Source organism: Mobula birostris, chromosome 15 (assembly GCF_030028105.1).
Source record: "Mobula birostris isolate sMobBir1 chromosome 15, sMobBir1.hap1, whole genome shotgun sequence".
Classification (NCBI taxonomy): Eukaryota; Metazoa; Chordata; class Chondrichthyes; order Myliobatiformes; family Myliobatidae; genus Mobula; species Mobula birostris.
The window spans coordinates 56,142,395-56,165,508 of record NC_092384.1 but is presented as its reverse complement, the minus strand read 5'-3'; the positions used below and the strand labels follow the sequence as shown (position 1 = coordinate 56,165,508).

Sequence of the window (23,114 nt, the reverse complement as noted above, 5' to 3'; positions counted from 1 at the left end):
TTTCATTCATTTTATTATGGTTATTACTCTGTTATGGATTTATTGAGTTTCCCCACAAGAAAATGAATCTCACGGTGACATATTTGGTCTTTGATAATAAATTTACTTTGAACTTTAACTTAATTAAATTATTTTATTTTTCAAGAATAGTGTAGCGTTATGAAACAAACTTAAAATTCAAAGAAACTGGTGTAAAATGATTTTTCAATGAGCAAGATTGATCTTCCAATTACCAACTTTTTATCTTTATTTCTAAAATATATTTCACAGTAATGCACCTATTCATGTTAATGCATTCATAGGAGAAACCACAATTTAAAATGTTTATTTATACAGAAGAATTGCAATTTAGTTCGACTGTGAGCACAACTTAAATAAATTCATAATATTTTTTTTCCAGGTACAATTGTACTGGAAGCATTATCATAAAATTCCATCACCAAATAAATTGATCTATATAGCACAAATACCCAGTGAGCACAATCACATTTTTCCCCATCACTGGAAGTTGCATGGATAAATGAAAGGGAAAACTAATTTTAGTGACAATTGAAAAAACAGGAAAATGTATAAGCAGTGCCACTGATCTCACCATTTTACTATAATTACCAAATAGCATTTTTGTACACAACAACAAGTTGGATAAAGACTCTCCCTTTTGTAATGCAAACTTTTAAAAATAGTCTGCATGCATATTCCATTTCATTCACAAGTAACAGTTAAAATTCAGTCACTTTCATTAATAAACAATATATCAAAAATGTAAATACAACATCTGCTGGATTTATTTGCATGGTCAGATCATATTTAAAACTGAAAGATCAGGGTTTTACCTCAAAAGCTGCAGTAACTTGGTTATAAATTTGTTCTTTTGAATCATCTAACATTTAACTATTTAAAGAAAAACTTTCCCAAATTACAAATGCACAGCAAGTTCAAGTAACTAACCACCTAATATTTCATATCACCACATAGCTGCACATTTTTTTTTATCAACCCCTATCCCTTTCAACATAACTGATCACTTATTAATAATGAGAATGTATGTATATCCTTTCTTGCATTTAGAAAGGATATATTCCTTCGATGGAAATTAAATATTTGTTTTGTCAAGTGTGAGGTAACTCAGAGAACACCATTTTTGTTTGCTCCTCTGGATTTGAAAAGAAAGCCCAACCTTGCCAAAGGAAGCTGGGTATCAACTCAATTGAGGGGTATCCAAAGCAAGCTTTATTGAAATTTCACGTGGTTCTGTTAAATCAAAATTTCCTAGCATGATGAATTGGTGCTGCAAAAGATTAAGAGCATTCATTATTTCAGTACAGGAATCCACTTTTGTCTCTGAGTAGAAAGATGAAGGTTTCTTCGGTTGCTTTAGATATCCTATGTGGGCAGAGGTTAGTTGTTCAACACAAAGTATACACCTCCCAGCAGACACATTCTGCTCAGCCGTAGTATTCTGACAACAGTAACATTTTCATAGTCTGAGGGACTGGACTTGTGCTCAACACAAGCCAATTCCCGTCAGCAAATAGTGCATCACTGGCTCAGATATTGATTTGCGTGCAGCAGGAAAGAAGCCTAGCCAAAGTAAATTGATCTAGGAGAGCATTTTGACTTTTGATGGAGCCACTTGGAAGTAGTTCAAAAGTAATTATTTGGGGGGGGGGTGAGAAATAATGGGAAGACATCTCATTAAAACTTCCTTATCTCAGAAGTTTCAGGTACAGCATTTGTTTAGGATTACTGATACACAAATAAATATCACTGTAAATATTCACAGCTAAAATTAAATATTTTGGACTCCAGCAGAATATCATTCTCTGTTCCAAATATCTAGAGTGCAAATTTTTCTAATTAGCATTTAAAGGCTATCAATATTTTGTGCTAATTATTTCAATTCATTTCAATATTGTTTATGGGATGATATAGCAGTGCTGTAAATTTATTGCCAAATTATTGGCAGAACAGCAAAAATATTCTTCAAAGCATTTACAAGAGTTCTTTTCTCAGTATTTTGTTGTTCTTGAATGCGATTGAAAGTACGAAGAAAACAATGAATCACGAAAGTGCATTTCTAATATCTGAATTATGCAAGCTATATTTATCAATTAATTCATAATCCACAGTGTAGACTGTCTAGTGCCTATATAACAGAAAGAACAGAACCATGAAGGAAAAAAAACAATGATCTACAAGAATAGTACCAGAAGTGAAAAATATTTCTACTGCAAAAGGAAGGGTTAGTACCCTTCTCTTTTTTTAAAAAAAAAGAGACTTGGAGAATACTGAATTGCCAAGTTCCAATTTTAATTATAAAAGCTTAAAATTCTGAATGGACTGGATAAAAGAAAAAAATCCACTTTTGGCAGAAACCAAAATTAATGACTATAAGCAAACAAATTCCAAATAGAAATTTCTATATCATTTCGCTACTCAGAGAAAATAACTTGCCAACAGGGAAAGTATTTGAAGCTTGGAAGTTTCCACTCAGAAATTTCAGTACAGTGAATGTAAGGAATCTGAAAGAGATACGGAAAGGCTGAAATGACGTAGATGGATTGGGAAGAGACTCAATACAAACTAGTTGAGCTGAATGGCTTTTATCCAGGCTATATAATCTCTTCACTTCCTGTTGCTAAAATGCGACTATGAATAACCCTATAGGGAGTTAGAAATGAAGGCTAACTTTGTCTCTTTATTCATTTGCAAAATACAGACATCACTGACAATGCCAGTATTTATGGTGTAGGCTTAGTTGCTGAGGAAGCTGCTGAAAGTCACATACAACCTAGATGGATAAGGAATGTAGACAAAGAGACTGCAGATGCTGGAATCTGTAGCTACGTACAATTTGCTCAAGGTGTGTGGAGCAGCATCCATGGGAAGAAAGGAATCGATGTTTCCAGTCGATATCAGGTTAGAATGTTAAATTCCCTTCTCTGAAGAATGTTAATTTTGTTTGTTTTTTTCAAAAAACTGGTTAATATAATTGAGGCAAGATTTTATTTGTAAAATTCGCATCTTCAAATCCCCCCCATACCATAGTGAGATTCTTTTACCACTTACTTTTACATTGAGGTAATTAACAGGAGCCGATTAACTTTCTAGCATCAATGTGGGAAGAAACCAGAGCAGCCAGGGAAGTCTATATAAGCCAAGAAGATTGTGCAAACTACACGCAGACAGCAGCTGAGATCAAGAATGAATCCTGGTTGCTGGAACTGAGGAACTAAAAGTTGTGCACTGTGTAATCACTGAATCAATGGTCAGAAATCTGTCTGCTACACCAGTAACTCAACACTGAAACACTCTAACCTGCATTTTTCTTTTACACAAAGTCCTTTAGGAAATATTTTACTTCAATTGCATATGGCAGCTCATTTACAGATTTCTAAATAACCTCCCTCTATTTTACCTATAACTAGTGTATTTAGTGAATCAAATTTCAGGCTTTGATGCAATAGTTAATATCCTCTGGTCTTTATAGCTAATTATATAAACACAGAAAAAAAAATCAAAATATTATTCCAGCAAAAGTTAAGTATATCCAACCTTTTCACATAATCAAAAGAATACTGAATTTGAATAAAAGGTTGTGGTCAGTGAAGACTAAAGAGTGCAAAAAGAACAGTGGACGCTTTTCTGCTATATCCTGTAATGTTGGACAAAATGCATAATCAGGATCAGCAAATCATAAATACAAGAGATTTTGCAGATGCTGGAAATCCAGAGTAACACAAACAAAATGTTGGAGGGTCTCAGCAGGCCAGGCAGCATCTATGGAAAAGAGTAAGGAGTCTTTATTCTTTTCCATAGATGCTGCCTGCCCTGCTTAGTTCCTGTAGCATTTTGTGTGTTACTATAAACAAAGAGCCATTTAGCTCAGCAGCCCACTTCTCTATTTATTAGGGTCTTTTCAGTTATCAACACTATTCACATTTCCCTCAATTCCTTCAATATCTTTAATGCTTGGCTTAATTAACCAGCTATGTTTCTTTTACAAATATGATAATAAAATACTCACCCATTAGTCTTATTATTTTCTACATGTGAGATTATGTAAATAACGGTGTATTTCATTTTGATATTTCACACTTGTAAAATCTGAATGGAGAAGTGGCCAGCAGTCAAGCAGTTACTTCATGCAGCATATTATGCCAGTTACTGTAAGTACATTACACCTACAACATCAGCAGAGGATGATACAGGAGCATCACCTTATATTCTGTCTGGGTAGCCTCCAACCAAAAAAAAAGGCATCCGTTAGTCTTGCAAGACTATGGATCTGCGCCTGGAAAGTCTTCACTCTCCAGGGCACAGGCCTGGGCAAGGTTGTATGGAAGACCGGCAGTTGCCCATGCTGCAAGTCACCCCTCTCCATGACACCAATGTTGTCCAAGGGAAGGGCATTAGGACCCATACAGCTTGGCACCAGTGTCGTCGCAGAGCAATGTGTGATTAAGTGCCTTGCTCAAGGACACAACATGTTCCCTCGGCTGGGGCTTGAACTCATGACCTTCAGGTTGCTAGTCCAATGCCTTAACCACTTGGCCATGTGCCCAAACGTCTGGGTAGCCAGAAACCAGATGGTGTGATTTCTCCTTCTGGCAAAAAAAAGTCCCTCCCCCTTTCCTTTTATTCTATTCCCCACTCTGGCCTCTTAATTCTTCTTTGCTGTCTACTACCTCCCCCCAGTGTCCCTCCTCCTTCCCTTTCTCTCATCGTCCACTCTCCTCTCCTATCAGATTCCTTCCTCTCCAGCCCTTAGCCCTTGACCCTTTCCACACACCTGGCTTCACCTATTGCCTCCTAGCTATCCTCCTTCCCCTCCTCCTACCTTTTTATTCTGGCGTCTCCCCCTTTGCTTTCCAGTCATGAAGAAGAGTCTCGGTCTGAAACGTCAACTGTTTGTTCATTTCCATAGATACTGTCTGACCTGCTGAGTTCCTCCAGCATTTTGTGTATGTTATTTTGGATTTCCAGCATCTGCAGAATTTCTTGTGTTTACTGTAATTTTTGTCTACTTTACAAAGCTCAAAGTAAGTTTATTATCAAAGCATGTATATGCTATACAACCTTGAGATTGACTTGTCTCCTTACAGGCAGGCACAAAACAAAGAAATCTCAAAAGAACCCATTAAAAAAAAGACTGTCAAACATCCAATGCGGGGGAAAGGGGAGAGGGGAAAGGGGAGAGGGGGAGAGGGGGAGAGAGAGAGAGAGGAGAGAGAGAGAGAGAGGAGAGAGAGAAGGGAGAGAGAGAAGGGAGAGAGAGAAGGGAGAGAGAGAAGGGAGAGAGAGAAGGGAGAGAGAGAAGGGAGAGAGAGAAGGGAGAGAGAGAAGGGAGAGAGAGAAGGGAGAGAGAGAAGGGAGAGAGAGAAGGGAGAGAGAGAAGGGAGAGAGAGAAGGGAGAGAGAGAGAGAGAGAGAGAGAGAGAGAACAAATCTCACTAACAACAAAAGCAGGCAAATAGCTTCAGAACTGAAGTTTTACGAAAGACACGAAGCCAGGCATCACTGCATTCCAGCGTAGAGCTGAGCAAGCATCATGGAGCAGTGAGCAGCACTGGCCCATCCCTCGCCTCCAGCCCTGACACCCTGACCTTTTCAATCTGGCCCAGTGCTTAAATCATCCAAACATCAGGCCGTTCCTCACTCTGAGACTGCTCTGGAGTCTGTACCTGACCTTTCCAATTCAGCCTGGTGCTTAAATCGATCAGACATTGGGACTTTCCTTGCTCTTGGGAACATCTTGACTCTGCTTTGACCCTACTCTGCTTGCCATGACCAGGATTCACCTGTGCCATCGCCACTGCTCGTCTCTCCATTGTTAGCTTTGATCATTATCAATAAAGATTTGTTAGTAAGATTTTTAGTAGTTTCCTTTGTTTTGTCTTTTGCTGCCTGTAAGTAGTGGTTGGGCATCACCAGTGCCATCTTAAACCCATGTCCATAAGTGTGTCTTATTTTTGGCATAATAATGCACAAACACACTCAATGATATTTGAAAAATATCTCTCCTCTTCCCCTACCTTCACCCCCAAAAAGGCCTCTTTTCTTTTCAGAAGAATAACAATAAATTATTTTATCACTGGCAATAACCTACACCTTGCCTTGGAATTTACACGTGTACAAATGCACAGAAAAATATACAATAAAAATAATATTTAAAAACTAATCAGAAACTTTAGAATATTTGTTATTTATAAGATCAAAATTTCAAATCTTTGTGACCCTGGTGAATCTTCATTCTTAGGTTTTCACTAAAAGATTTGTACAGCAGCATTAAAAACTCCTATTGTGTTTCCTTTAAATAAACATTAAATACAACATATGCAAATCTATTGATTTAAAACTTAAACCAATATTAACTGAACAAAGCCCTACTGATTTGGTTTAAATATATTAAGATACAAGGAGGAAAAATATCTAGCATCTAAAATATTCCACAGAAAATGCAGTACCTGTGTTGAAGGAGAGGGTGTGAACTTGTCCAGCTCTTATGCCTTGTAGGCTGTGGTCCTCTCCAGCATTAGTATGGAAGATTAAATCTTCTACTTGACCTTTGTGCAGTCTTTTATTATTATCCTCAACAAGCCACATTTTATGATAAGAATATTCCGGACAGCTTCAAATTGTTAGTCCTAAATATTGAAACATTTTATGTATCTATTGAAAACTACATTCAACCAGAGAATTTAATACAAAAACAGTCTTTTAGTAAGTATGTTTGTAACAAGCCATTCTCAGCAAATATATGGATGAAAAAGACACGATTCAAGCTTTGGATAAAGATTCCACGTATGAGAGAGCACTCTGCATGGATGTCAAGCAGTACCCTTCTTCACCAATTAAATAGCTAAAAAAGAAAAATAATTTGCATTAGATTTCTTCAAATTGTGTTAGAAATAAATGTCCAATTAAGAGTTATATGCATTCAAATGCAACACAGTTAAAATTTATGGATCAGTTATGCTTCATAGTCTCATATTAGAGCCCCTGCAGTATTATATCAAATAAACTCTTTGATGCTTGTTAATTACTTTTCATTACAATTTTATAACTACTTATACATTGAAATAATTACTCTTCCTACAGGCCAACCACACATGATACCACATTCTAATCTCCTTCAATATCTTTATTCCGCTGCAAAATTGAAGGTCTAAATATGAGGACTCTAGCTTGAATTGAGTTCTTCCTTTCTTCTGGAAAACTCCGCTTACTAATGTACCCTCCAAATAAGCATTCACGAAGAATCTAATGAGCTGGGAGAGCTTTAGTTTATTTTAAATTAAGTTTACTCACTTCTGGAAAGTGCCAAATCAGCAAGAATCTTTTAAGATATGTGAATATGCAAACTGACTTGAACTTTGTTTATGTCCCATGTGGTAATATTGCACACAATTACATGTCTCACCAAGATGGCAAACTTTGGGTACAATATAAAGGAACTTGTTCAAGTGTAATTGATTAGAAAGATCAATCGGAACTGAACAATGTTCACAAAATAAATCTTTCTTCATTAATCTTTTGAAGAAGTATTTCCTCTCAAAACTGACAGTGATTAAAGTGCTAGCTGTGCTCAAGAACTCGGTGGCTGCGTGATATGGACTTGGTGCTAGACAGTCCCTAAGGGCAAACTGTGCCCTACTTTACTGTAGCGACTGTCACATGTTAGTTAGGAACTCACAACTTGAAGCTAGGAGCAGTCCATCTGGGAATAACATAATGAGATATATAAAATTCTACATGAAAAGTAATTACTAGACATGTAGTAATTACTAGCTGAAGGCTTTTCAATGCTGAACAAAAATAAGTTTAAATGCAGATTTATTTATCTGGAAAATAAAGAAAATTGGGTCAACGCTGTAGTTCATATTAGACAGTGATATTTATCAATGCTTTTAAACAGTCCAGTTTAATCTCAAAATTGCTTAACTAGAATCATAAAATGTAAAACCCATAACTTAACATGTTAGATATCTTTATGCAAAATTTCTTCAAAATATGTTTTCAGTCTCATATCCAGTAAAACAATGAGATGGCCTACAGAGAGGAGTGGAAGAGCTCAAGACCTGGTGCTAGGCAAATAACCCCTTCCTCAATGTCAACAAAAGACATGGTTAGCAACTTCAGGAGAACTTGTATCACTCACACCCCTCTTTACATTGGTGGCGCCACAGTGGAAACTGTGAGCAGTTTCAAAGTCCTGGGAGTGCAAATCTTGCACACACCCTTATGGTCCCAGAACATATTCTACACAATCAGGAAATACCACCAATGCCTCTACTTTCTAATGAGGCTGAGAGGAGCTGAAATATGCACAGCTATATTCATATCATTCTACAGATATGCAGCAAAGAGCATCCTGATGGATCTGACTGCTTAATTCCTAGATTAGACTGTTTAATTATTATTTCCTTTGCAGTTTAACAATTACCTGCTTGTTACATGCATATAAGTTTAATATGCCTATGGTGGCTATGGCTATACAAACTATAATTCTGGAAAGCTTTGGAAGCTTCTTTGTTCTGAATTATTTGAATAAGTGCCTTCTCATTGGTTAACTCTTATCTACAATGTGAAAGGTCAGGTCACTCGTCCGAGTGCTACTGGTACCATGTAACCCAGTACTACCTGTCACATGGTCGGGTGGTCGGCCACTAAACCGGCTCCCCCACCAGGCTTGCCCAGAGAGGAGGGTGGCTAGACACTCTGCAGGACAAAAAACAAGACGTGTTAAAGGGTAGATGAACCCTCTCGTAGGGTCAACGGCCATCTAGCAAACACGTGCCGTGAAGTGTGGAAAGGGCATCCCTTGCATCGGAGCTTGGTCTGGCCATTCACTGCAAGGGGGGGGGGAGAGGGGGGAGAGCGAGGGGGAGACAGACAGACAGACAGACAGACAGACAGACACACACACACACACAGTGAATAGAATTTGCTCTCATCTCCGTGGTATAAATAGCTAACACAAAGCAGTGCCATCTTAATCTTTTTAGCATCTTCATCTTTTTTTTAAATCTTTAAGCCTTCTGCTACAAGATTCTGCTCCTGTTTCCTAGCAACTCTAAATAAAATGATTGTGAAGCAACAAGCTACATGCCTCTTTCCTGACTTCTAAGGGAACCTTAGATCATAAACATCACAATCCAACAATTTTAACATGCTGCATCATTGCATGGTACAAAACTGCCCAATGCCTCACTGGCACCAGCTAACCCACTATCAAGGACATGTATGCAGAAAGACGCCAGAAAAGGGCCAGGAACATCATGAAGGATCCCACCCACCCTGATCATAAACTGTTTGTCTCACTTCCATAGGGAGCAGGCTATGCTAAGACAACCAGACTCAAAAACAGCTATTTCCCAAAATATCAAAGCACATCAACACCTCCACCCACTCACTTACCCCACCAATCGTACTTTATCATTTCCTGTCAGAATCACCTTATGTACAGACACTCCCGGGCCTAGTGTCACTTTATGGACATAAAATTAATCTATGTATATAAGCTATTTTATATATTTATATTTATTGTGCTTTTTAATCTTATGTAGTTTTTGCATTGGATGCAGAGTAATAATTATTTTGTTCTCCTTTACATGTGTGTACTAGAAATAATATTAAACAAGTTTGAATCCTGAATAGGCTCATTTCAATTAACAGGGTGGAACTTGTAAATGTTCCTATCACAAGGGATAAAGTATTATAAAAACTTAAAGGGTAATAAAGCCAGATACCAGTACCCGATGGCCTGCATCCAAGCATTTTAAAGGAAGTGGGGGCAGAGACAGTAGACCCATTGGTTGAAATATTTCAAAACATACAAAATTTTGGGAGTGTATAAAAAGATTGAAAAACAGCAAAAGGGGAAGATAGAAGGGGGGAACTATAGGCCAGGAAGTTTAACAGATTGCTAGTAAAATGACGAATCAATAACCAAAGAGGAAATAACTATTTTAGGAAGGCTGAACATTATCAAACTGAGATAACATTATGAAATCATATTTGATAAGCTGCTTGAATTCTTTGAAAATGTTATATATAGGTTAGAAGATAGAAGAAGATTTGTAGATGATGTAGATTTAGATTTCGGAAAGCCATCTGACAAGGTAAAGAGTCCGGTGCATAGATCAGGAGCCCATGGTAAATGAGGATTGAAAACTTACGGCCACATAGAAAACATTGTCTGCACACCTCGCCACAAAGCCCTTGATTCCATCATTGATCACTGAAATATAATGTGAAAAGAAGTGGCCCTAACACCGACCCCTGGGGAATACCACTAGTCACTGGCAGCCAACCAGAAATGGCCTTCATTCTCATTTTTTGCCTCCAGCTTAGTCCTCACCACAACCGAGGCATTACAGCTACCCTGCTGTCAGTCCTGCCAATGACCCAGTGCACTGAAGAATCGGTGCATCGGATTTACTGTAAATGAGCAAAATCAGTGCAGACACCTAGTGCAGATAATGGACTGCCTTTATTGCCTTCCTGCATGAAGTAGTACCGTAATCCAACAATAATTTTCCTGGCAAAAATCACTGCTTTTGAATTGGCATCTTTTGGTCCAAATGGATAACTGCCAATTTAAAAACTGTTCACTCTAAGCAATGTGCAGTTTCTAATATTCAAACCAGTGCATGCGACTGATGGTAGTTAGGAACTGCTTGGTAACAGTCTCCTGTTCCAATTAAGCTGCATAGTGTCTCAAAGAAACAAAGGGAATCTCAGCTATTTTCTCATTTAGGTTTTGTTCAATAGTTGTCCCAGGAGCTCCCACTACCTATTAGATGCTCCCAATGGCATGTGTCTCAAATAGCCTCTGACAACCAAATCTAGCTACTGGGTGTCATGTGTGACTTAGCTATTAAGCCCAGTGAAACTGTTTCTACTGACAGGAGAAGGGGCAAAAGCACTATACAACCAATCACTTCAGGTAGGTGGGGCTCATCAGCTGTGGTTGGCATGCTAGGAGCCACACTCACATCCCCATCTACATCAATGGAGCTGTAGTGAAGTCTGTATCAAGCTTCAAATTCCTTGGTGTCCACATTTCCAAGGATCTCACCTGGTCCCTGAACTCCTCCATCCTGGTCAAAAAGGTGCAACAGCGCTTTTACTGTATTTCCCGCAGAGCATCAAGAAAGCTCACCTCGGTCCCAGGATACTGACGGACCTTTACCGCTGTACCATTGAGAGCATACTCACCAACTGCATCTCAGTGTGGTATGGCAATTGTCCCGTATTGGACTGCAAAGCACTCCAGCGTGTGGTGAAAACTGCCCAGCGGATTATCGGCACCCAATTGCCCACCATTGAGAACATCTACCATAAACGCTGCCTGGGCAGGGCGAAAAGCATTGTCAAGGATGCATCTCACCCTAACCATGGACTCTTTACTCTCCTCCCATCCGGTAAGCGCTACAGGAGCCTCCGCTCCTGCATCAGCAGGCACAGTAAGAGCTTCTTCCCTAAGGCTGTGACCCTGCTGAACCTCACATCACAGCGCTAAGCAGTATTGCACCCATATTGTACTGTCTCAGTACTTTTATATTTGTGTGCTGTAGCACTTACTTTTTATTTGCAGTTATTTTGTAAATAACACTATTCTTTGCATTTCTGGTTAGATGCTAACTGCATTTCATTGGCTTTGTATCTGTACTCGGCAAAATGACAATAAAGTTGAATCTAATCTAATCTAGAAGGAAAACACTGATCTCAAACGTCCATAGCCTTGCAACTATACTCACCCATAGGGAAGGTTTTGAAAGTAAATCCTGAGGAAAAATCCAGAGCTGGAGTCCCTAAAGAAGTCCTATACTCAGTTCAATTCTGACTGCCAACACTTGTCATACTGCTGGAGCCAAACTGAATCGGTCTCTGCCGTTAGTTTGGATTTATCAGCTGCGGGGAGAGGGAAGCCTGCTACATGGGCAACAGCTTGCTCTCTATATCGTACTGCCCTACCCTGTGTACTAGTTTGCGTATCATAGACAGCTAGTACGCAACATTCATGGTCAGCCCTGATCGACAGAGGGCCTCTAAAGAGTATATATTAATTCAACCATTTTCTTCTTGCCTGAGGCTTACAGTCAGTGGCAAGGGAACTCTGCCACTAAAAGACAACTCTGATGAAAACTTTGTTCAAAAGAAGCTAAGGAACAGAAAGGAACTGGAGAAGCAGGCCATTTGTTCCCATGAAATAGTACAACTGTGGGATATGATTATGGCTTATCCTGTATCTCCTCCACTTTCTTGCCTACATTTCAATTTCCTTGATCCTTCAGTACCAGACTTGGACTCAAATGTATTCAGCAACTAAGAATCTACAACAAACTGGAAATAGATGAATCCAAAGATTCACAATTATCAGAGTAAGAAAATTTAGCCTCACGCCAGTATAACTTGACTAGATCTTATCTTGGATGCATAGAACTTAGAATAGTACAGCACAGTACAGGCCCTTTGGCCCACAATGTTCTGCCAACACTCAAACCCTGCCTCCCATATAAACCTCCACCTTAAATTCCTCCATATACCTGTCTAGTAGTCTCTTAAACTTCACTAGCATGGCCCCTAGCTCTTTCCTAATCTTTCACTGTCAGCTAGCTGTGCATTTTTTGTACACTTTGAAGACGGAATGTTATCTTTAATCACTCTATACAAATGTCTATCACTGTTGCTTTAAAACATGTATCATTTCAACCAGAGCGGAGGGAACAAAAATCCCTTTGAATTATAATAAGGTGAGATGGAAATGAGGATTGGTCTACAGGGCCTTCTTGAGAGTGCAGCTGCCCTTAATAAAGGGCAGGACACAATTGGTTAACTGAATCTATTAAATAAATACTATATCTGCAGTTTCCTTATAACCATTTAACATCAAATAATACTGAATCAAACAATCAACCCTACTACCTCCATGTTTTTTAATCTTTAAAAGACTTGCATATACAGCACAAAGATGAAGCTTCTGTAGCAGAATTCATGCAATAATACTAATAAAACTAACACCTAGTTTCCGACATTGCGCCGATGTGAGATGAGATACCTGATATACTTTAGGATTAAAACCACATTATAAGAACATAGAATAGTACAGCACAGTACAGGCCCTTCGGCCCACAATGTTGTGCTGACCCTCAAACCCTGCCTCCCATATAAGCCCCCACCTTAAATTCCTCCATATACCTGTCTAGTAGTCTCTTAAACTTCAATACTGTATCTGCCTCCACCACTGACTCAGGCAGTACATTCCACTCACCAACCACTCTCTGAGTAAAAAACCTTCCTCTAATATCCCCCTTGAACTTCCCACCCCTTACCTTAAAGCCATGTCCTCTTGTATTCAGCAGTAGTGCCCTGGGGAAGAGGTGCTGGCTATCCACTCTATCTATTCCTCTTATTATCTTGTACACCTCTATCATGTCTCCTCTCATCCTCCTTCTCTCCAAAGAGTAAAGCCCTAGCTCTAAAGCAATTCCAATATAAAATTAGGCACCACGGCAAACAGTATTAAAGTATTTGCATACTGGAACATTTCAATTACTTTTGCACAGAAGTATTTGGCAATTACCATTTGATAGTGATACTGAATGAAAAATGTATTCATGAAAGTATTTTTTTTAAAATGGTCACTAAATGGAAGGCAATTGCATGCTAATTAACAATGCTTTGATAGCTACACGAAAGATATACACTCAGTGGTCAGTTTAGGTACCTCCTGTAATTAATAAAATAGCCTTCTAATATGTTCATAGTCTTCTGCTGCTGCAGCCCATCCACTTCAATGTTCGATGTGCTGGGCATTCAGAGATGCTGTTCTGCAGTCGCTGTTGATATTTAAGTTACTACTACCTTCCTGTCAGCTTGAACCCGTCTGGAGATGCTCCTCGAACGTCTCTCATTAGCAAGGCATTTTAGCCCACAGAACTGCCACTCAATGGATTTTTTTTTGGTTTTTCACAGTAGAGAAGCGCAGGAGATCGGCAGTTTCTGAGATGCTCAAACCACTCTGTCCAGCACCTACCATCATTCCACAATCAAATTCACTTAGATCATATTTCTTACCCATTCTGATGTTTGGTCTGAAGAATAACTGAACCTCTTGACAGTGTCTGCATGCTCTTATGCACTGAGTTGCTGCCACATGATTAGCTGATTAGATACTTGCATTAACAAGCAAGTGTAAAAGTGTTCCTAATAAAGTGCCCATTGAGTGTAAGTGATAAGCAAATAATGACTTGGGGTTTACAGTACATTGCTGAGCAGTGAACAAGGGTTATCAGGAATTTGCCCTCTCTTAATGGTTAGAACACCCAGGGATGAAGTAACGAAACATGCAACTCGTTAATCTGTAAACAAAACTGCACTCTCTAAGAGAATGAAATAAGGCAGCTAAGAACTATTTTGTACAAGGGAAGCAAAAATACCTGACATATGGAGAAGATTTGTAACCAGTTGATTATTTAGTTTAATTAAAAAATAGACTAGCAATACAGATTGAGTGAAATAAATATGATTATAACTGTAATGTTACTCAAAATTACTATTGTGTGCAGTTCTGGTCAGTTACTTGCAGGAAATAAATTTGAAAGAGTGCACAGAGAACTTACAAGGATGTTGCTAGGACTTGAGGACCCGAGTTATAAGGAAAGGCTGAATAGGTTAGGACTTTATTCACTGGAACGCAGGAATGTGAGGGGAGATCATACAGAGGGACACAAAATTATGAAGGGATGGATAGGGTGAATGCAAGCAGGCTTTTTTCCCTTGGGTTGAGTGAGACTAGAACTAGAGCTCATAGGTTTATGGTGAAAGATGAAATATTTTAGGGGAATCTGAGGGCGAATTTCTTCACTCAGAAGGTGGGGTGACTATGGAACGAGCTGCTGGTAGAAGTAGTAGATGCAAGGTCATTTGTAGCATTTAAGAAAAATTTGGATAAGTACATCGCTGAGAGAGGTAAGGAAGGCTATGGTCTGTGCGCAGTTAGCTGGGACTTGCAAAAGATCAGGCCGGCAAGCACTAAGGCTGAAGGGCCTGTTTTCGTGCTGTAGTGCTCTATGACTCTAAGGTGGATAAAATGCTTATCAAGCCTTTATAAAGTTACAGCTCTGATTGTGCAGATGGCTGTAACAAAACTTTCAGACCACAAGTGAATATTGTTGTCACTAACTGGCCTTGCCAACATTTCCAGCATGTGGAGAAACGTATCTTTTTAAAAAAGGCCAATTGAAACAATGCATATGGGAAACAACTTCTCTGATCTCAGGGTTTCTTCCAGTACTTAACAGAGTACCAGCTTTCCCTGGATTTCATGCAATCTAACCTTCCACAGCAGCTTACTAAGGCCTATCAAAAGTCTTACTGAAGTCCATATAAACCATGTCTATTGCTGTGCCCTTGTCAACTTTCTTCTCCTCAACAAAAAACTTGAATCAAGTACAAAGCCCTATGCTGGTAACACCTAATTAACCCCTGTCTTTTCAGATATATGTACATCTTACCCCTTGGGATCCTCACTAATAACTTACCTACTACAAATAGTAAACTTACTGGCCTATAATTCCCAGGTTTCTTTCTGCCACCCTTCTTAAGTAAAGGTACAAGATTCACTACCCTCCAGTATATTGTCACCTCACCTGGTCAGGTCCTGGAAATTTGTCTACCCTCACATATTGTAAGACATCCAGCACCTCCTCTATTGTAACATGGAGTATTCTCAGGTTCTCCCAACTAATTTTTCCTGGTTCTGATGTCTTCATGTTTTTTTTTTACATAATGAAAGAGGAGAATATTTATTAAGGACCTTGCCCAACTCCTACAGCTCCACACAAAGGTGTCCCTTTGTGGATGCTATTCTCTCTCTAATTACTCTTTTTCCCTTAAAATACTTATATCATCTCTTGGTTTTCATTACCACTCTCTGCCAAAGTTATCTCATGCCCCCTTTTTGCCCTCCTGTTTTCCTTCAAGTACACGTCTACATCCCTTATCCTCCTCCAGATATTCACTTGATCCCAGCTGCGCGTACCTGACCCACACCTATGCAATAATCATCATCACCCAGAATTCCCTATCCTACCAGCATTGGCTTTACTCTAACAGGAATATGCAGAGCTTGAAGCAGACAAAATCTTCTCGCATGGAAAGCATTGCCATCTCTAGCATGTTTGCATATCTTGGGAACTGGACTTCAAAGCTTGAAAATAATGAACATTACCTGCAAACTAATAAGCCATTTCTCATACATCTTTTAATCTTTGGATGGGAAACACCATGTACACCCAGCCTCAGTAATTCCAAGGTTTTCCATCTTACACTCACATTAAACCTCAGTTTATCCAAAATTCTGCTACCCATCTTATTTTAAAAAATATTTAGCGATACCATGTGGCCTTCCTGCCTAATGAGCCACACTGCCCAGTAACCCATCTACTTAACATGAGCCTAATCATAGGACAATTTACAATGGCCAACGAACCTTCTAACTGGTATATCTTTGGATCAAGAGGGGAAACCTAAGCACCCGGAGGAAACACACGCAGTTCTGTGGAGAACATACAAACTTCTTACAGAATTGAACTCTGGAACGCTCCAAGTTGTAATGGTGTCACGCTAACTGCTGTACCATCATGGCACCAAGATTTTAATCTGTTAGGTATGGATTTCAGCCACAGGGGCCAGTGACCAGATACGATTCCCACAAAGTAATATATTACTGGACATGGATGGGCTGAATGTAGGGATGTGAAAAACCACACTCTATGCTGTTTGTAATTGAGAAAGAGCAGCTGTAATATTTTGCTCAAATATACTGTATTTTTAAAAAACAATATTTTTAAAACATTGTTGTAGTTCAACTTGGACCTACCCTTCGTGAATAAATTCTTCCAATGCTGCACACTCTGATACCAGCTGCATTAAGTTGCTCTTCAGCACCACATACGACAAGATGGGCAGCAGATCATCGGCACCGCTATAAGAGATGAGAAGTTGGTTAGAATTTGTATTGAACATGAAGCAGGTTAATCATAAAAAATTCCAAATATTCAGACAAGTTAACTTGAATTAATCTCTAAATATATCCTTGTGTGAACACCCCCCTATAAGTATCATGAACAAGCAATTGAGTAGTTATAAAAAGTAATTTCTCATACACTGCCCATATGGCCTGGTTAATTTTCTATGCAAGGACTTAATAATTCAGGCTAAGGCAGGAAGAAGAACTAAGAGAAACACACTCAGTGGCCACTTTATTAGGTGCATTCTGTGGTACTGAGTGTATGCTCATGGTCTTCTGCTGCTGTAGCCCATCCACTTCAAGGTTCAATGTGTTATGCATTCAGAGAAGCTCTTCTGCACGCCACTGTAAAATGTAGTTATTTGAGGTTCTGTTGCTTTTCTGTCATCTTAAACCAGTCTGGCCATCCTCCTCTGATCTCTCTCATTAACAAGGCATTTTTGCCCACAGAATTGCTGCTCACTGGGCGGGTTTTTGCTTTTCGCACCATTCTCTGTAAAACCTAGAGATTGCTGTGTCTGAAAATCCCAGGAAATTAGCAGTTTCTGAGATACACAAATCACCAGCAAATCTGACACCGACAATCTGGCACAAAGCCACTGAGATCACATCTCTTCCCCATTCTGGTGTTCTGAAACAAATGAACATGTCTGCATGCTTTTATGCACTGAGCTGCTGACGTATGATTGGCTGATTAGTTATGTGCATTAATAGACAATAGGTGCAGGAGTAGGCCATTCGGCCCTTTGAGCCAGCACCGCCATTCATTGTGATCATGGCTGATCATTCACAATCAGTATCCAGTTTCTGCCTTATCCCCATAACCTTTCATTCCGCTATCTTTAAGAGCTCTATCCATCTCTTTCTTGAAAGCATCCAGAGACTTGGCCTCCACAGCCTTCTGGGGCAGAGCATTCCATACATCCACCACTCCCTGGGTGAAAAAGTATTTCCTCAACTCCGTTCTAAGTGGCCTACCCCTTATTCTTAAACTGTGGCCTCTGGTTCTGGACTTACCCATCAGCGGGAACATGCTTCTTGCCTCCAGCGTGTCCAATCCCTTAATAATCTTATATGTTTCAATAAGATCCCCCTCAGTCTTCTAAATTGCAGAGTATATAAGCCCAGTCGCTCCAATCTTTCGACATATGACAGTCCCTCCATCCCGGGAATTAACCTTGTGAACCTACGCTGCACTCCCTCAATAGCATGAATGTCCTTCCTCAAATTTGGAGACCAAAACTGCACACAGTACTCCGGGTGTGGTCTCACCAGGGCCCTGTACAGCTGCAGAAGGACCTCTTTGCTCTTATACTCAATTCCCCTTGTTATGAAGGCCAGCATGCCGTTAGCTTTCTTCACAGCCTGCTGTACTTGCATGCTTGCTTTCAGTGACTGATGTACAAGAGCACCTAGATCTCATTGTACTTCCCTTTTCCTAACTTCACTCCAACGAGGTGTTCAGGTATACCTAATGAAATGGCCACTGAGTGTAAATGAAAACTGTTGAGACTTGACACTAGCTGTTAGTCTTTAGCTGCAGAAATGTGCATCCACCTTTCCAGCTACAGCAAGGTATTCAGCAGCAGAATTTCTTTTACAGGTTGATAGGTTGGGAAATGAGTGGGATCTTTTATCCCACCTACACTAGTATCCCACTTGTGCTGCCTTGGACTGAACTGATTCTTCAGTCCAAATATTCACGGTGCATATCTCTCTGTACTTCAAGAAAGACATTCCTTGAAGGATATCTGCTGCAGTATAGGGAACCTGGCACAAATCCAGTTTTCTATGCTGCTCTGCACTGCCGTGCTGTGGACCTGATAATCCAGCTTCTGCTGGTGCACTGCAACAAGGTTTGGTGTGGGGCGACTGTGTGTGTGAGGAGTGATGATGGGTGAGTTAGGGATTGTAGTGAAGCTGCCCAGTGCTGAGATACATAGTTTGCGGTGGGCCATAAAGGGAGCTGGCAACTTCCAACTCATCTAACAAGCAGCGATGAGGAACACAGTATAATCTGGGCAGTCTGTCAACACATATTCTTAACTTGTGGAATCAGAGTGATACAGCCCAATTTGCCCATACCAACCTAGATACCTTCCTGAGCTGGTCCGTTTAGTCTGCCTTTGGTACATACCTGCTCTAAACTTTTCTTTCACTCTTACCTCTTCCCTAAGGAGTCTGACAACAGACCCAAAATAACAAGGGGTCTTTTTTGTGGGTGTAAAAAGGATCAAATGTTACAATACTCCCCTTCTATGATGGTGTTTAAAAAAAAAATGGACCAGGTGCCACCAGTCCTTAGCAACGCCCCACACTTACTGTGCCAGCTAAGGGGCAGCCTGAGCACAATGTCTCAACAATGAGTGGCTACATTGATCACTCCCAGTTCTCTCATCACTGATCGTTACAAGCTCTCCTCCACACCAAGATATGGGGAAAGACTTGCTAGACTTGTACTAGATTCCCAGCAGAGCATTTCAAAAACAAGTTTCAATCAGCACAGTGCTAATGACCCCTTTGACCTCCGACTGCATTTGCACTCTTTGGGATTATGTCTGGACTGGACACCTCTGAATCATAATCAATATGTCAGAAGCTCATGAGGTACCTGCACAGCACTATATGCAAGGCCTTATAGAACTTATGAACTTAATACACGCTTGGATTATTAACAATCTGCTGGAAGAACTCAGTGGGTCAGACAGCATCTGTAGGTGCAAAGTGAATTGTCAACGTTTCGAGTTAAAACCCTGCATCAATCCTGCATCTGTAGTCTCCTGTGTCTCCAACCGTAAGTTATTGTGGTCCTTCTGGTCGTTGAGCAACATGTTAATTGCACATATTTTGGATGTTTTCTCCAGAGCACCATCCACAAGCGTGACTTCCCGGTGGCCAAACGTTTTAATCCCAATTCCCATTTCAACGTGCTGGTCCACGGCCTCCTCTTTGGTCAAGGTGAGGCACCCTCAGGGTAGAGAAGCAACAACCTATATTGCGTCTTGGTAGTCTCCAACCTGATGGCATGAATATCGATTTTTTCTTCCAATGAACAAATCCCCCTTTCCTCTATTCCCCAATCTGATCTTTCAGCTTTCCTCACCAACCTATTACTTTCCCTTGGGTTCTCTCCTCTTTCCTTTTCTCCTATGGTCCACTCTTCTCTCCTATCAAAATACTTCTTCTACAGCTCTGGACCTTTCCTACCTACCTGGCTTCACCTATCACCTTCCAGTTAGCCTCCTTTCACTCACCCAACCTTTTTATTCTGGCATATTCCCCTTCCTTCTCAGTCTTGAGTAAGGGCCTCAGCCTGATGCTGCCTGACTGGCTGAGGTCCTCCAGCATTTCGTGTGTGTTATGCATGGACCAAGACATTTGTTGGTTCACTCCATGGATTCATTCAAAAAATTACAAATTATAAAACTTTTGCAACAGTACGGAAAAATATGAAGCATCTCCTCCCTACGTAACTGGACCCCCGATTTCATTAGTACAGATTGGCAACAACACCTCCTCCGCAATCACCATCAGCACAGTTGTACCACAAGGATATGTGCTTAGCCAGCTGCCTGACTTGCTTTCTATCTATGTTTGTGTGGCTACATTCAGCCCCAATGTTGTATTTACGATTGCTAATGACATCACTGCTGTTGCTGGAATAAAAGTTCGAACAAATCAGCATATTCAATAGTGTGCAGAAGTCTTGGGCTCATATACTGTATATAACCAGGGTGCCTAAGACTTTTGCACACCACTGTATTTGTCAATGTGGAGTGGAGAGCAAACTCGTAAATCTGGTTGGAGCAAAGAATGTAGGGAATGACAAGGCTAGGGTGCCACAGGAGGAGTGTGAGACAGGTGGCAGAGGAGGAGTGTCAGGGTGGCGTGGCTGCATACACTCCTAACCCTAAGACACCAGGCAAGGTCATTCAATTCCAAACAACTGAATTGATCAGTACAGAATGTTTCTCTAGTGCTTCATGCTCCCTCCCTGCTCCATTCACCTTTTTTCCCTCAATCATGATTCCTGTCTCCCTGCTGCCTTCCCACTCTCGGTCCACAATAGAGACACATCAGAATCAGGTTGATCATGTCATGAAAGTAGTTTTTTTTTAGCGGCATCAGTACAATGCAATATTTAAAATTAGGCACCCTAGATTTTATTTATATATAGCCCAATTATATCTATATAAATTTAAAGTCAGTAACTTTAAATTTCTTGGCATTATCATATCAAAGGATCTGACAGGACACAAGTGCCATGACAAGGAAGGTACAACAGCATCTTTACTTTCATAGAAGTTTGCATAGATTTGGCACGTCACCTAAAACTTTGTCAAACATATATACAGTTGCAAGATAAGGTTTGTGAACCCTTTGCATTTACCTGGTTTTCTGCATTAACTACTCATAGAATGTGGGGTGATCTTCATCTGAGTCAAAATAATAGACAAACACAATCTGCCTAAACTAATAACACATAAACAATTGAACTTTTCAGGTCCTTATTGAACACATTGTTTAAACATTCACAGTCCAGGCTAGAAAACAACATGTGAACACTTGTATTTAATAACTGGTTGAAGCTTCTTTAGCAGCAATAACCTCCACGTTTCCTGTAGCTACTGATCAGACTTGCAGAAAGGTGAGCAGGGATTTTAGACCATTACTCCATACACAACTGTTTCAGTTCTTCAAGGATACTTCACATGAACAGCCCTCTTCAGGTCATGCCAAAGCATTTCAATTGGGTTAAGGTCTAGACTCTGACTTGGCCATTCCAAAACACGAATTTTCTTCTTTTTAAACTATCCTATTGTTGATTTACTTTTGTGTTTCGGATCATTGTCTTGTTGCATCATCCAACTTCTATTAAGCTTCAGATGATAGACCACTACCCTGACAGTCTCCTGTAAAATGCCTTGATACAATTTTGAATTCATTGTTCCCTCAACGATTCCAAGATGTCCAGGCCCTAAGGCAGCAAAGCAACCCCAAACCATGATGTTCCTTCCACCATGCTTCAGAGTTGGGATGAGGTTTTGGTGTTGGTGTGCAGTGCACTTTTTCCTCCAAACAGAAGTGTACATTTCTGCCAAAGAGTTCAACTTTTGTCTCATCTGTCCAGAGAACATTGTCCCAAAAGCATTGTGGAACATCCAAGTCGTCTTTTGCAAACTTGAGACATGTAGCAATCTTTTGTTTTTGGAGAGCAGTGGTTTCTTCTGTGTCCTTCTATGAACACTATTCTTGTTTAGATTTTTTCTTATAGAGGACACACAAACAGAGACTTCAGCAAGTTCTAGAGAGATTTCTGCAGGTCTTTTGCTGCTACCGTTGGGCTCTTTTTCACCTCCCTCAGCATTTCATGTTGTGCCATTGGTATGATCCCTGCAGGATGCCCACATCTAGGGAGACTAGCAACAGTACTGAATTTCTTCTATTTGTAGACAATTTCTCTTACTGTGGACTGACGAACACTGAAGTCTTTAGAAATGGTTTTGTAGCCTTTTCCAGATTCATGCGTCTCTACAATTCTTCTTCTAAGGTCCTCTGAAAGTTGTTTTAATCAAGGCATGGTACACATAAACAGATCTTTCTTAAGAGCAGACTCTTTCAGTAATCTGAATTTGTGTGTCATTTTAGAGGGCAGGGCACCTCTACAACCCACACCTCCAATCTCATCTCATTGATTGGAACACCCAACTCTTAAATAGCTTTTGAGGAAGGCTTTACCCCAGAGGTTCACATACTTTTTTGAATCTAGACTGACTGCTTAAATGGTGTACTCAGTACTGACGAGAAGAAGTATAATTGTTTGTGTGTTACTAGTTTAGACAGATTGTATTTGTCTATTATTGCGACTTAGATGAAGATCAGACCACATTTTATGAGTAATTAATGCAGAAAAGTAGAGAATTGCAAAGGGTTCACAAATTTTTACTTGCAACTGTAGGTGCATAGTGGAGAGTATCCTAACTGGTTGCACGATGGCCTCATAGGGAAACACCAGTGTCCGGGAATGGAAAAGCCTACATTGGTGGATACAGCCCACCACATCATAGGCAAAG

At 40.0% G+C, this 23,114-nt stretch overlaps 1 protein-coding gene across 3 annotated transcripts in view; it reads right to left on the bottom strand.

Moving 5' to 3' along the window:
• Positions 1-229: 229 nt before the first annotated feature.
• Positions 230-23,114, bottom strand: part of vps9d1 (VPS9 domain containing 1) — an 86,778-nt gene continuing 63,893 nt past the window's right edge. For 2 of the 3 annotated variants that reach the window (XM_072279833.1, XM_072279834.1), the window contains 2 exons: positions 16,891-16,995; positions 230-6,861 (listed from right to left, as the gene is read on the bottom strand). In XM_072279833.1, the coding sequence (XP_072135934.1) occupies positions 6,780-6,861; positions 16,891-16,995 (187 nt within the window). In that variant the 3' untranslated portion in view covers positions 230-6,779. The remainder of the gene's footprint in view (positions 6,862-16,890; positions 16,996-23,114) is intronic. The other variant, XR_011889268.1, reaches the window with a different exon arrangement.